This window comes from Strigops habroptila, chromosome 2 (assembly GCF_004027225.2).
Source record: "Strigops habroptila isolate Jane chromosome 2, bStrHab1.2.pri, whole genome shotgun sequence".
Classification (NCBI taxonomy): Eukaryota; Metazoa; Chordata; class Aves; order Psittaciformes; family Psittacidae; genus Strigops; species Strigops habroptila.
The window spans coordinates 121,341,236-121,355,032 of record NC_044278.2 but is presented as its reverse complement, the minus strand read 5'-3'; the positions used below and the strand labels follow the sequence as shown (position 1 = coordinate 121,355,032).

General features: G+C 57.0%; 1 protein-coding gene across 1 annotated transcript in view; it reads right to left on the bottom strand.

Moving 5' to 3' along the window:
• Nucleotides 1-287: 287 nt before the first annotated feature.
• Nucleotides 288-13,797, bottom strand: part of ARHGEF17 (Rho guanine nucleotide exchange factor 17) — a 38,873-nt gene continuing 25,363 nt past the window's right edge. Inside the window, exons 2-21 of the mRNA XM_030475783.1 lie at nucleotides 12,449-12,526; nucleotides 9,954-10,136; nucleotides 9,558-9,674; nucleotides 9,157-9,249; nucleotides 8,212-8,388; nucleotides 7,906-7,956; nucleotides 7,073-7,182; nucleotides 6,856-6,941; nucleotides 6,652-6,770; nucleotides 5,979-6,192; nucleotides 5,793-5,866; nucleotides 5,463-5,656; nucleotides 5,133-5,374; nucleotides 4,555-4,801; nucleotides 4,387-4,473; nucleotides 4,211-4,278; nucleotides 3,707-3,855; nucleotides 3,442-3,616; nucleotides 2,172-2,414; nucleotides 288-1,085 (exon numbers count right to left, since the gene is read on the bottom strand). Of these exons, the coding sequence (XP_030331643.1) occupies nucleotides 895-1,085; nucleotides 2,172-2,414; nucleotides 3,442-3,616; nucleotides 3,707-3,855; nucleotides 4,211-4,278; nucleotides 4,387-4,473; nucleotides 4,555-4,801; nucleotides 5,133-5,374; nucleotides 5,463-5,656; nucleotides 5,793-5,866; nucleotides 5,979-6,192; nucleotides 6,652-6,770; nucleotides 6,856-6,941; nucleotides 7,073-7,182; nucleotides 7,906-7,956; nucleotides 8,212-8,388; nucleotides 9,157-9,249; nucleotides 9,558-9,674; nucleotides 9,954-10,136; nucleotides 12,449-12,526 (2,898 nt within the window). The 3' untranslated portion in view covers nucleotides 288-894. The remainder of the gene's footprint in view (nucleotides 1,086-2,171; nucleotides 2,415-3,441; nucleotides 3,617-3,706; nucleotides 3,856-4,210; nucleotides 4,279-4,386; nucleotides 4,474-4,554; nucleotides 4,802-5,132; nucleotides 5,375-5,462; nucleotides 5,657-5,792; nucleotides 5,867-5,978; nucleotides 6,193-6,651; nucleotides 6,771-6,855; nucleotides 6,942-7,072; nucleotides 7,183-7,905; nucleotides 7,957-8,211; nucleotides 8,389-9,156; nucleotides 9,250-9,557; nucleotides 9,675-9,953; nucleotides 10,137-12,448; nucleotides 12,527-13,797) is intronic.

Genomic DNA, 13,797 nt, shown 5'->3' with positions numbered 1-13,797 from the left:
GAAACTTTGAACGCCGGTGGTACCTTCATCCCACTTCCAAGCTGCAAACCCCATGGGAATCACAAAGATTGGGATGGAGGATCCCCAAAATCCCCCCCTCCCCATCAGCTCCCCCCCTCCACCAGCATCCCTGCATGGTCCAGCTCCACCAGTGGGGTCCAGCTCTACCTCGGGGCGATGAACCAGGAAGGTTTTAACCCCCCAACTCCACAGCAGAGGGAGCAGCAGCGACATGACGATGCTCCTGACCCCCCCAAACCCCCCCATAATAAATAAGGATGTTTATATATATATAATATATATATATTTAAAACAAACAAACAAACAAACAGAGCTATCTGGGTGCTGGCGATGGAGCGAGCGGGTTAGCGGGAAGCCCGGGGCGAGGGGGACACCACGGGCATATTGTCCCTGGGATGGTCCCACAGCGTGGCCGGGGGTCCCAGGGGAAAGGGGGGGGTGTGTGTGACAGGGCTGTGACCCCCGGCCCCCCCCCCCCCCAAAGCAGGCACACACACAACCGGAGAGCAAGGCAGGTTCCTGGCTGTACACAGCATCCTCCGGCCGGTCCCCAAGGATGCTCCTCAACGCCTTCCTCCTTCGTTAGCGCCTTCCCAAGTGAACTCATCCCCCTCCCCATCTTCTCCACACCCCCAAATCGGTTTGTGTCCCACAGTCCCCCCTCCCCAGTCCCGTGTGGTGGCCGGGGGGGACAGTGGGGGGACCAGGGCTCATCCCCCCCAACCCCGAGCACACAGAGAGCAGCCGGGTTGGAGATGAGAGGCGCTGGGGCTGGGGGTGGCGGGGAGGGGGGTCAGGACCCCCATCCTCTGCATACAGGGGGGCCAGCACCCCCCTTCCATGCCGGGCTGGCCCTGGGGGGGCTGTGGCTGTTCATGCTCTCCAGAGGAGGAGGTGGTTGGTGCTGTCGTCCCGTCCCACCGTCTCGCTGCTGCTGGTCAGGCGGAAATCCTCGTATCCGTCCCCGCCGCTGATCACCAGCATCTTGGGTTTGGAGAGGGCGAGGGCAGGGGCACGGGGACGGGATGGGTCTCGTTTCTCTGCCTCACTCGGCTTCTCGGCCCCTGCCATGTGGAGAACAGCGATGTGCTGCCAGATGTGCCCCTGTGGATCCCATGCTCCCAGCAGCAGCATCCCAGCACCCTCCCACCAGTACCATTCCACCAGCATTGCCCCACCAGCATCATCCTACCAGCATCCCACCAGCACTGTCCCAGCATCATCCTCCCAGTATTAGCCTCCCAGCATCATCCCAATGTCATCCCACCACCAGCATTCCAACAGCATCATCCCAGTGTCATCCCACTACCAGCATGCCAACAGCATCATCCCAGCATCCTCCCATCAGCATCATCTCACCAGCATCATCCTACAAGCATCCCACCATCATCCTACCAGCATTCCACCAGCATCATCCCAGCAGTATCATCCCACCAGCATTGTCCTACTAGCACCTCACCAGCACCATCCCAGTATCATCCTCCCAGCATCATCCCAGCAATCATCCCACCACCAGCATCATCCCAGCAGTATCATCCCACCAGCAATGTCCTACCAGCAGCTCACCAGCACCATCCCAGTATCATCCTCCCAGCATCATCCCAGCAATCATCCCACCACCAGCATCCCACCAGCATCATCCCAATATTGTCCCACCAGTCTCATGCCACCAGCATCCTCCCAACACCAGCCTCCCAGCATCTTTCACACCAGCATCCTCTGAATGTCACCACCACTTTCCCAGATGCCACATCTTGGCCCCCCAAAACCTCCTCCCATCCCCAAATTATCCCCTCCCAACCATATTGTCCATTCCCACCAAATTACCTCATTCATACCCCTTCATTGCCACCTTCTCCCCACCCCAACCTCAGAGCTGGTGACACCCTGGTGGCTTTTCCCATGAGAATTAGGGTCTCCCAGGGAAACTTGGGGTCACTCGAGCCATGCCCAAGCCCTGGAGGGGCAGTTTAACACCCAATTCCCTCCCTTCCCATTTTCCTCCATGGATTTTAATGACACAAGGATGGAGTGGGCACTCTGATGGCCACATTTCAAGGCTGCTCCTGGTTATCCACCAGCAGGACAGCATTCCATTCTGCTGGAGCGGGTCAGGATTGGTCCTGTCCCCCCCCCATTATCCCACTTACCCGTCTCCCTTGGCAATGGGAAGAGGACGTCGAAGCCATCGGGCAGCTCGATGGCGGTGAGGAAGCGGACGTGGCCGGTGTGACCCTGGGACAGTCCCACCAGCGCTGGAGCTGCCTTGGCTGACACGGAGAGGGTCAGCACCACGCCGGCGCTGGTCCCGATCCATAGCAAATCCTTGCACACCAGGAGAGCCGTGATCCGCAGGCAGGCGGCCTTGTGCTGCCGGATAATGGCATCCGAGCCTGTGGAGCATCCAGCCGTCAGCATCCCACCCTGCCCGGCATTCCATGTCTCCATTCCCGGGGTGTCTGTGGCACATGGGATATGGGGTAGGGACCCAACAACCCCTCTGGCTGGTATTAAACACCCCAGGGTGCTGTCAGATGGGGATGCCTGATGGTAGGATTATGCAGGTACCCTATTATCCCATGGGATTATGAAGCTGCCCAGGGATCTGTTTCTCCGTATGGGATTATGCACATGCTCAGGGGCTGCCCTGTGCCCATGTGGGATTATGCAGATGCCCAGATACTGCCTGATTCCTGTATGGGGCTATTCACATGCCATCCAGGGGATTCCCTATTACCCTGAAGGATTATGAAGCCATCCTGGGGATTCCTTATTACTCTGTGGTATTATGAAGCCAGCCAGAGGATTCCCTTTTATCCTGTGCCATTATGAAGCCATCAAGAGATTCCCTATTACCTGTTGGATTATGAAGCCATTCAGAGGGTTTCCTATTGCCCTGTGAGATTATGAAGCCATCCAGAGGATTCCCTATTACCTGGTGGGATTATGAAGCCACCATGGGGATTCCCTATTACCCTGTGGCATTATGAAGCCACCCAGAGATTCCCTATTACCCTGTGGGATTATGAAGCCATCCAGGAGATTCCCTATTACCCTGTGGGATTATGAAGCCAACCAGTGGATACCCTATTACCCTGTGACATTATACTGATGCCCAGGGGTTGCCCTATTTCTGCATGGGATTATGCACGTATCCAAGGGTGCCCTATTCCTTCCTGCGTGGGATTATGAAGCCATCCATGGGATTCCCTAATACCCTGTGGCATTATGCTGATGCCCAGGGGTTCCCTTTTCCTACATGGGATTATGCAGCCACCCAGTTATCCCATGGGTAGGGATGCAGGAGATACTGAATTTCCCAGTGCTGGATGCTGTGGGACATCGCATTTCCAAGGCAGACGATGGCCATGGGGACCACTGGAGACAGCGATGGAGATGGAACCCACTGATGGGACTTACCAGCGAGCATCTTGTGCACCGGGGGGGTGATATCAGCTTCGGCCAACTGCTCGTAGCTGGTGGCGTGGTACAGCCGGACCTGGGCACTGCTCTGCAGCGCGACCCACACGCCCGTCCCCGAGCTCACCATGCAGGTGACACTGCGCCCGCTGTCCTGTCCCACCTGGAGCGTGTGCTGCAAGGGGGCAGAGCCACAGCGATGCCATCGATGATGCCACCGGTGCCCGTCACCGTCCCCTCGACCACCCGCCATCGCCCGTGGTACCTCTTGCGCCAACGTGGTGGTGTTGAGGACGATGACCCGGTTTTGGCAGCCGCACCAGAGCTTCCCTGCCACTGCCACCATCTTGGTGATGGGGCTCCCTGGGGAGCCCAGGGACACTGACTTGGAGTTTTGGGGGTCCCAGAAGCGACCTGTGAGGAGTAAGAGTGGGGAAAGTAGTTAAAGCAACCCCAGAAAACACCATCTTGACCTGGCTTGATGGGATGTTATGGCTGGAGATGCCTGTGTCCGGGTCCCTGGTTAGAGGGCACATGAGCTGATGTCCCCAGGGGATGCCAGAAGCAGACAGGGACCAGGAGGAGGGTGATTTTGGGGTCTCCAGCATCCCTTGAGGAGATGTCTCTTCCCTTCCCATGGCAGGAGGGAAGCCACCAGCACCCCTAGCATCCCTCTCCAAGGGCTTCCCAAGCCATCCACCCACCAGCCACCTATCTGGGGCTTCATTAACCCCACCAGTGCCTTTTGATGTCCCCAATCCAGCCTCACCTGCCTCCCGCTGGTACGCAACAAGCTCCCCGTTCGCCAATGACACAAAAACCTGGTTATCCAGGTACCTGTGGAGAGGAAAACCCTTTGACAACCAGGGGCAGATACCTGCTCAGCCACCCCAAACCCCCCCGTTAGGGACGTTCTGAGGCCAAAAATCCCCCTCCAGCGCTTACAAGATGCACATGACAGCAGCAGCGTGTTGCATCTTCATGCTGTTCTTCCTGTTCCGGATGTTATCCGAGGACTGGTACACGTGGATGCTGAAGGAGAAGAGCAAAGCTTGAGGCTCACCTCAATGGGGGTCCATATGTATGTATCCCCCTCCTATCCCAGGGACATACCAGCCATCCTCTGTGCCCAACCACATGGAGCTCTGATGGGCTTCAGGGTCAAGGCTGAGGAGGTCCTCGAGGCTGCCGCGGGTGAAGGAGCCGCGGCTGGAGCGGCGCAGGGCTCGTCCATCCGTGGGGCTCTCACCGTGCCGGTTTGGGCCATAGGTGCCAGTGATGGGCATGAAACCAGGTTCTTGCTCTTCCTCTGAGCTCGTCGTCTCCACTGTTGCCTCCTTGCAGCTTGGGATCTCTTCATCTGTGGAGAAGGAGGAGGAGGAGGAAGGAATGGGTCAGAGCAGGACCACCTGATACCCACCAAAGTGATGGGGAAGACATCATGGGTCCCCTTGGTCAAGCCCAGAGGAGGATGTAGGGATGCTGAGCCCCAAAACCCACAAGGTTTTACCCAAAACCACCCATGGTGTTGGGCTGATGTGCCCCAACATCTCTTTTCCCAAGATCTCCTTGCCTTAAAGGCCTCCACCTGCAGATTTCCCCATGGAATCCAAGCCAAATCAATGGAGCTGTTCATAACTTTGGGGCAAAAAGGGGGGTTTTTTGCTAAGGAAGGGCTGGGGAGGACTCACTGCCGAAGCTGGAGGAGATGGTGGAGTGGCTGGCTTGGCTCTGCAGCGTCCCTGATGGACTGGGTGAGGACTCATCATCCGTGTCATCACTATCAAAGGGCACCAGCTCCCTGTTGCCACCATCAACCGGCTCCGAGAGCTCCAGCGACGAGCCCGAGATGGAGATGTGCAGGCACGGCTGCGGCGCCGCGTCCTCCGGCTGCACCGGCACCAGCTCCGAGGAGGGGCTGCCCACCGGCTCCCTGCCACCACAATGGGATGGGGGGGAAAGAACCAGCTCCAGCATCGCCCCTTCCCGCCGGCTCCGCAGTGCCGGTGGGAATGTCCTACCTATAGACCCGCTTGAGGCCGGGCACGGAGGCGATGCAGAGGATCCGGGCGGAGCAGACGGCGATGCAGGCTTCCACCGTGGGTTCCTTACGGATGCTGAGCAAACAGACCTGCCCCACGTAGCCGTCGCTGTTGCAAACCCAAACTTCATGGGAGCTTTCCGGGCTGCCGTGGCTGGGGGAAGCACAAGAGAACTGCAAAGGAGGAAAAGATGGGATGAATTGGGTCATTTGGGAATGATGCAGGAGCTCTTGGCATCCAGCAACAAGCACACTGGGATGGAGAGGACCACAAGCTCCTATGGGATGCTTGAACGCAACCTCTGAGTACCTGCATCCCACTCCGTGTCTTCATGATGGGGATGGCCTTGAGGAACTCTGGGTCCAGGCAGTTTTTGCTGGAAGCTGGGAAAATCAAAGTGGAGGATGAAGAAGTGATGGAGGAAAGAGGTCTATCAAAGCAGGGGGGTGATGCTGAGCCCACCACCGCATCCACCTCCCCAGTCCCTGGTGTTACCCAGCTTTTTCTTGGCATCCTCAAAGGCTTGCTCAAAGCCGAGCCGGGCATCAGGGTTGGGGAACTCAAAGATGAAGGTCTCGGTGCCATCAGCTTTGGTGGTGCTGAGCTCCACCTTGTTGGGGGGGAAGGCCATGCTGAAGGACAGGGATTGCTTCTCCGCCAGCTCCCGGTGGATGGCAGCCATCAGGTCCTTGATCACGTCATCCAGGCTCTGGGTATGGGGACAATGCTCAGGTATGTGGACAAGGCTCAGGGATGGGCCACCACCAGCTGATGCCCCTCATCCAGCCCCTAGCATCCTTCAGAGGCTGCCCCAATCCCATTGGAGCTTTGCGGCTGGTGGCATCCGGGTTCTCTAAGGACACTCATGGCCACCAGCCCTTCCATAGGTGCTCTTTCCCACAAAGCACATCCTAGTCCTGGTGAGGTGTCTTGCCAGGGGACAGCACCGGGACCACCACATGATGCTGACCCTGTGCATCCCCAAGCATCCTTCAGAAGCTGCCCCAATCCCCCTTGTGACATTAGAGCTGGTGGCATCTCGGTCCTTTGAGGACACTCATGGCCACCAACCCTTCCTACAGGTTCTTCTTCCCACCGAGGACATCCCAGATGATCCCATGGGAATGTGTCCAGCCAGGGGACAGCACCAGGTCCATCATCCCCATACCTGGTGGGGGAAGCTGAGGGTCTCTGATAACTTGCTGACTTGCCCCAACGTGCTGAGGTCTTCATCCAGGCGGCAGATGCTTTTCTGGATGCTCTCCCGGTTGGTGGCTTGAGAGGCGCCTGTGTGGGGACACATGTATGGCATTAACCACTTCTCCCCACCAACCAGATGGGTTTTGGGGTGGGATGGGACACTCCACCAGACCTTTAACAATGTCCACATCCTCCAGTGGCAGCTTCCAGAGCAGTTTGTACTTGCTGGCAGTGTCGATCACACTGGCCGCCGTGTATCTGTGAGATTGGAGGGGATGGTGAAGATGCACCCATGTCCCCAGCACCCTAAAGCCGGGTCAGCCCAGTGGGGACAACCCTCACAATGTGGGTTAATCACAATGGGTGTCCCCAAGCGTGGTGGTACTCACAGGCTCATGGAGCTGCGGCGGAGGGAGCCTGACTTGCGCTTCAGTGTGGTGCACACCAGCAGGTCCGAGAAGAGGAAGAAGGAGCGGTCCTTCTTCCCACCCACTGCCTTCTGCAGAGAGGTGGGAGACACCAAGGGGTTATTGGCCCGCCCACACCCCCCCCCCCCCCCCCCCCCCCAGCTGCTGGCACATGGAGTGGTCCCTGCCTCAGTTTCCCCATGCGCTGCCTTGGCATAAGGAGGCTGCAGGACCATGCTACCATCTGCATGGGACTGACTATGTCCCCATGATGGTGAAAGGAGACATGGGTGCAATGGGCATGTGGGCAAAGCCACAGGGTCCCACTCATGGGAAAGCACTAGCACCATGGAAACACCAGCCATGGGCTCACCAAGACCCTCACGGTCTCCATCTCCAGCCTCTTTATCCATCCCTGGCCCAGGGCTGCTGTGGGGTCTCCCTGCCTCCTGCCCGCTCCATCCATCCTTCCATCCACCCATCCTTCCATCTATCACTTCATTTATCCTTCCATCCACCTTCTACCTATCTACTCTTTCCATCCATCCATCCATCCATCCATCCATCCATCCATCCATCCATCCATCCATCCATCCATCCATCCATCCATCCTTCCATCCATCACTTCATTTATCCTTCCATCCACCTTCTATCTGTCTGTTCTTTCCATCCATCCACCCATCCATCCATCCATCCATCCATCCATGGCCATGGGCACACAGGCATCCCATGACTCACAGTCATAGCCTCTCATTGCCCCATCCGGCGTGTGGTCCCATAGCCCTGATGGTGACAAGGGACCACCCGGTTCTTACCACTTCCACGACCATCTCCTGGCGCAGGAACCTGCGGAGCGGGGCCTGGAGCTGTGGGGACAAAGAGGCTCATGAGTGGGGATCCCCAGGGGGGACCCTCATTGGCTTTGTCCCTGCCTCTGCAGCCCCCTGGCACCCCAGCGCTTCCCAAACCCCCATGAGCCCATCAAGGCCGAGTGATGATGGGTAAAGCAGGACAAGGAGGAGAAAGCAAGTGGCTCAGCCGGGGGTGAGCCAGAAAGAGCAGAATTGGTTGCATTTTGGGGACAAGGTAAGACTGACCCTGCGTAGGACCCCCATACGTACGTCCTCCATCCCTTCAATGTGGGACTCGATCTCCTGCACGATCCGTGCGTTCCTCTCCACCTCCTCTGCGCTCTTCATGCCCTTGTTGATCCTCTCGGCCACTTGCTTGATGTTGCGCTGGGCATCGATGAGGAAAGGGTGGTCGGGGTGGTCCTCAGGCGTGTGCTTCAGCAGGTCCTACCATGGGGACACAACCAGGATGTCACCACCAGGATGCAAAGCCTGGGCATCAGTGATGCCATGACACTAACAAGCAGAAGTCCCTGCTCTGCTCTGGCTGCTGGAGATGGAAACCAGCCCCATATACGAAAGAAACAAAGGCTTGAGCTTTGACCACCACCATCCTGGTCTTTGCCACCACTAAAGAGGCCACCAGGTCCTGAGAGCACATCTTAAACTTGCATGGATGCCTGGAATTCATCCCTGGCAGTGTTCAAGGCCAGGTTGGACACAGGGGCTTGGAGCAACCTGCTCTAGTGGAAGGTGTCCCTGCCTGTGGCAGGGGGTTGGAAATGGATGAGCTTGAAGGTCCCTTCCAACCCAAACCAGTCTGTGACTCTGTGAAAGCACAACCCCACCAGCCTCATCACCAGGAAGAGTGATCCTCGCATAGGGAAACTGAGGCACAGAGGGGCTGACAGTGCGACTGGTCCCCAGACCGTGCTGCAATGTCCAACCTTGCAGCAGAAAGGTACAGGAGAAGAGGACTGCACACCCATAGGTACACATGCTAAGTGTGACAACAGGGTGACATCCTCAGGGTGTCCATCCCCAGGAGAACAGAGCTGCGTGCATGCTTGGGGACACCAACTCTGTGCCAAGGGATGGGAAAAGGGGCCAGGAGAGATGTGAGATGCCTAAAAGCTTCTGTTACATGGAGGTGAAGAGGAGCCGTGGTGTCACCAGGTCCTGGCATGGCACAGACACCCTCCTGCCCGCACCCACCTTCACCAGCAGCTCGTAGCGTGGGATCCTCTGCACTGGTTTGATCATCAGGTCGGACAGAGCCTGCTTCTCTTTGTTCTCCCGCATGCTTTGCTGCAAAACACCCATGGGAGACAAGGATGGGCCCGTTAGGTGAGACACCAGGTCCCTGCTGTGACCCACCAGCCCAGGACCTGGAGCAACACCCATTTGGGCTTGGGGTGACTCCTTTTTACACCATCTGGAGTGACTCTGGTTCATCCCAACTTTGCCTCTTTGCAGCAAACCCAAGAAGAACATGGGGGGAATATCCCAGTCTGACCATAAATTATCAGTTGACTCCCATTAACCCCCATCCCACCCCACCAGGAGGTGGCTCTGGACCTTGGCCACCGTCCATGGGGAGAGGAACCTGGACCCACCTCCAGGAACTTCATGAATGCCGGCCGGGCTTCCTTGGCAATCCTGACAGCATCCTTGGCATTGAGGAAGTTATCGATGTAGGCAGAGTAGATGTTCACCAGCACGTCCTTGGAGAACTGGGAGGGGAAAAGGGGATAGATCCAGCATGGACAAACCTGGAAGAAGCTGCCCCAAGGGTTAAACTGGCTCAGGGCTGGAGTGGGGATGGTTCACCCACCATCCACCCCCCTTGGTTTTTCACATTACGCTAAGCAGACAGCAGGCCTGGAGATTATCTCCTGTTCTCCATCCCAGGCCTGTTTGGCCTGTGCTGTAATCACTTCCCTGCCTCTGGATCCAAAACTTCTCCTCTGGGAGCTGGGTTCCCCCAGGGAAATCCAGCCCATGAGACCTACCGATTGCACCAGGAGGTCGCCCACTTTCTGCTTCTCGTGCCAGTTCCGCACACAGTCATGGATCTGCTCCAGGAACTGCTCGTGGTGCTCCAACAGCTCGGGGATCTGGTCAAAGATCTCATCCACCAGCGATGGGTCGCACAGCAGCGAGTTCTCTGGTTGCTTCAGTGGCTTCATGTAACCCTGCAGTGAAGCAAAGGTGTTGGGGTCCCCATAGGTTGCTTTTTCCACCACCCCCAGTATGAGTTTTTCACCCCTGGTGAAAAATGGGGATCACCAATATGGGCATTGGTGGCATCCTGCAGCAGGGACTTCCCCAAGTGAACACCGGGTTGTACGACCCACCAGAAGGACCAGAAAGCACCAGATCTAAGCAGGTTTTGCACCTCCACCTCCCTGGGTCGCATTCTACACAGTGCATGCCCATGGCAGTGTGGGGAGTGGGACAGGTCTGCATGAGGAACCCCCAAAGCATGGTGTCCTTTGTCCCCCAAGCCAGGGCTTTGAGAAGCTCCAAATCTTTGCTGTCCTGAGCCCTGGTTGCCTCTATCTGCAACAGAGCTTGATCTAGCTGGGAAATCATCACAGTATGACCCTGAAATCCAAAAGTTAGTGCATTCCTGGTGGGATTTAGGGTGTTTGGGACCGGGAGGGGCTGGTGGTGGATCAAGCTCTGGACCACTTCACCCACAGCCTCTCTTGGGCAATGGTCGATGAGGAATTCTCAGGGTCAGAAGGAAAAGCAGGTCTTCTGCAAGACTGGGTAGGCAGCTCTGCTGTAAAAGCCCTTTCCTCCTGCTGTGGGGCAGAGGCGTGGAGAGGACCAGGAATAGGACAGCTAGATTTGCAATGGGTGCAGGATAGGGAAGGTCTTTTCAAGTCTTGTTGCCTCCTCAGCTTGACTGGTATGGGCTGATGGTGTCCTCCAGGATGGTGGGAAGACCATGAAGATGACTGGTGAGGATAAGACCCACCTTGAGCGGCTTCAGACATCTCCATCCAAGCTGGCAAAGGAGGGATCATCCGCCAAGGATGAGGTTCCTCTAGCTGATGGTGGGTATCTTGTGGAGACCCAAGTTAGAAGGGCCAAATCCTTCCTGAGGGTCGTAACCCACTTCGCCTGCCCTACTGTGGCCAACATAAGCAGTGGGAGCTGGGCTGTGCCATGCATCCCAACTGCCACAAAACTGGGGGAGCAAGGACCAGATGGAGAAGAAGACAAGCCCCCACCTTGGTTCACAGGGAAAGCAGACAGGGCTTGCCCATGCACCACCTATATTGGCTGGAAGATGATGCTCCAAGGTGGTCCTTGTCCCTGGTAGCCACCATGCTACGTGCCACCAGGCCGTGTCATGGACCTAAGCACCTTGTCCCAGCTGAGATGGGGAGCAGGGGACATCTGGAGCCCTGGGACCCCCTCCCAGGAAGCAGGTCCCCCTGGTTGCACTGTGTCAGGATGTGTCCCACAGGCAAGGGCTCGGGCATTAACACCCTGTGGCTCCCACCCATGTTCAACCAGTCCCTCCAGTGGGGAACTGGGGAGTCCCAGCAAAACTGTCCTCTCCAGCCAACCTCATGTCCCACCTCAGATGATGACAGAGACCATGGGACAGTCTCTGTCCATGCCAAGACCAGAGAGCCATCACCTGACTCCAAACCTCATACAGCTTCCCCCAAAATAAGCCCCAGAGCCACGGTCCTCTCACCCCTCCAAGCCAACATCTGCATAGGAGCAGGTCCTTCCCTCCTGCAGTAACATCTGTATCTTTATGAGGGATTTACGGGCAAAGCCTGGCTGGGTGTTGGGGTGATGCGTGCCCCATGCCCTCATGGACATGCCCAGCAGATATCCTATAGGCACTGCTTCATATTGAGCAGAGCAGAGCTCTGATTTTTAGGTGTTTCCACCTGCAGCGATGTGGTTGGACAACCCACACCAGCCTGACCTAGTCTGCAGGGCGTTGACCACCATTAACCTTCATTAACATCTGAAATGTGGGGTGGACCCTCCAGCCAGGGGGGTTGGAACCAGCTCAGTGAAAAAAGGACAGAGAAAACCCCTTGGCCCATGGCTGCAGGTGATGACGCTGAGCAGACAAGAGGGGGACAAGGAGATGGGGGGTCTAAGGGGTCCCCCATCATGGGACAATCACCAGCAACAGTCCAGGAGATGAGGTACAACATGAGGAAGAGCTTTGGGGGGCAAGCACAGGAAGGGGCTTGGGCACACGATACCTGCAAGGTGACAACCCACCAGGAACATTATGAGCTTGAGTTGGGGGACAGAGGCGACCCCCACACCCCATTCTTGACATTAATGCCACACTGCTCCCACCTCTGTCCCGCTGTCCCCAACATCCCCACTGCCACCCGTCCCCAGTTGGTGCTGGTAGAGCACCCACAGCCGAGGGCCCAACTTGGGGTCCCAGGGACAACGACAAGGAAGGGACGGTCACACCATGATGTGTTTTGGGGTGTCACGTCCGTGGTCATACCTGCATCAAGGTGCGCAAGGACTCCACGTAGGACTGCTCCGTGTCCAGCAGCGTCATGATGACGTGTTTCCTCATGTCCTGCCCCGGGTGGGAAGAAAGACAAGGTGAGTTTTGGGGTGACACGATGGAGGGGAGCTACGTGGTGGGTGTCAGTGCCGGCACAGGGGCCTGGTGGGGAGGCTGAACGCCGGAGGAGCCCGGCTGGTGTCCAGCTCCCCTCCGCTCCCTCTCCACCCCGCTGGAGGAATCCAGGAGGATTAGGAAGTACATGACACGGAGCGCACAGAGACGCCTGGTTTCCGCCCTGGATCTCACAGCCCTACATGGGTCGGTCCCGGCGCCCTCCGTCTCTCCAGCGGCTCCGCTCCGAGCGGTCCCGTAGGAATTCACTATCCGGGTGCCAGGTTGTGATGCCGCAAGAGAAGGATTAATGGGGGGTGGGGGTGGAATGGGGAGGTGGTCTCGTGGGATGGTCTGCCAGCCTTGGGAAGTAGATGGGTTGGGGTCTTCTTGGCTGTGGGGCTTGGAGACCCCCCCTTGTGTGCAGCACTTGGGGGGACACTCCTGGAGCTCACAGCCTGAGGGAAAGATGCTCCCAGAGCCCAGGGTGTGAGACACCCCAAAAGGTCTGAGTGCAGGAGAGAGATCTTCCAAAGGGTCTTAGTGCAGACACCCCAAAAGATTTGTGTGTAAGATGCTGCAAGGGCCCTGGGGGCAGTGATACCCCAAATGTTTTGGGTGCAGAGATGCTCCAGAAGCACAGAGATAGCCCCAAAATATTGTCTGTGGATACACTCCAGAGACTCTAAGTATGAGACACCCCAAAAGTACTGGGTAAAAAGATGCTCCAGAGACCCTGGGGCAAGAGATACCCCAGAAATTTCATGTGTGGATACACACCAGAGACTCTGAGTGTGAGATACCCTAAAAGTTCTGGGTAAAGAGATGCTCCAGAGACCCTGGGTGTGAGATACCCCAAAAGTTTTGGGTGTAGAAATGCTCAAAGGACCTGGGGGAAGAGATACCCCAAAAGTTTTGCATGTGGAGGTGCTCCAGAGACACTGGATGCAGAGATACCGCAATAGGTTTCGGGGCAGGGATGGTCCAAGTGTCCTCAGTGCAGATACCCCAAAAGTTCTGCATGAGTAGACTCTGCAGAGACCCTGGGTGTGAGACACCCCAAATGATTTGGGTGAAGAGACCTTCTGCTGGCCCTAGGAAAGGAGATGCTCTGAGGTACTGGGTATGGAGACTGCTCAGAGGACCTAGGAAGGTGGACACCCTAAGATGTGGGTGCAAATATACCCCAAAGGCCATGGGTACTTGGACACCTCAAAGGACTTAGGTGC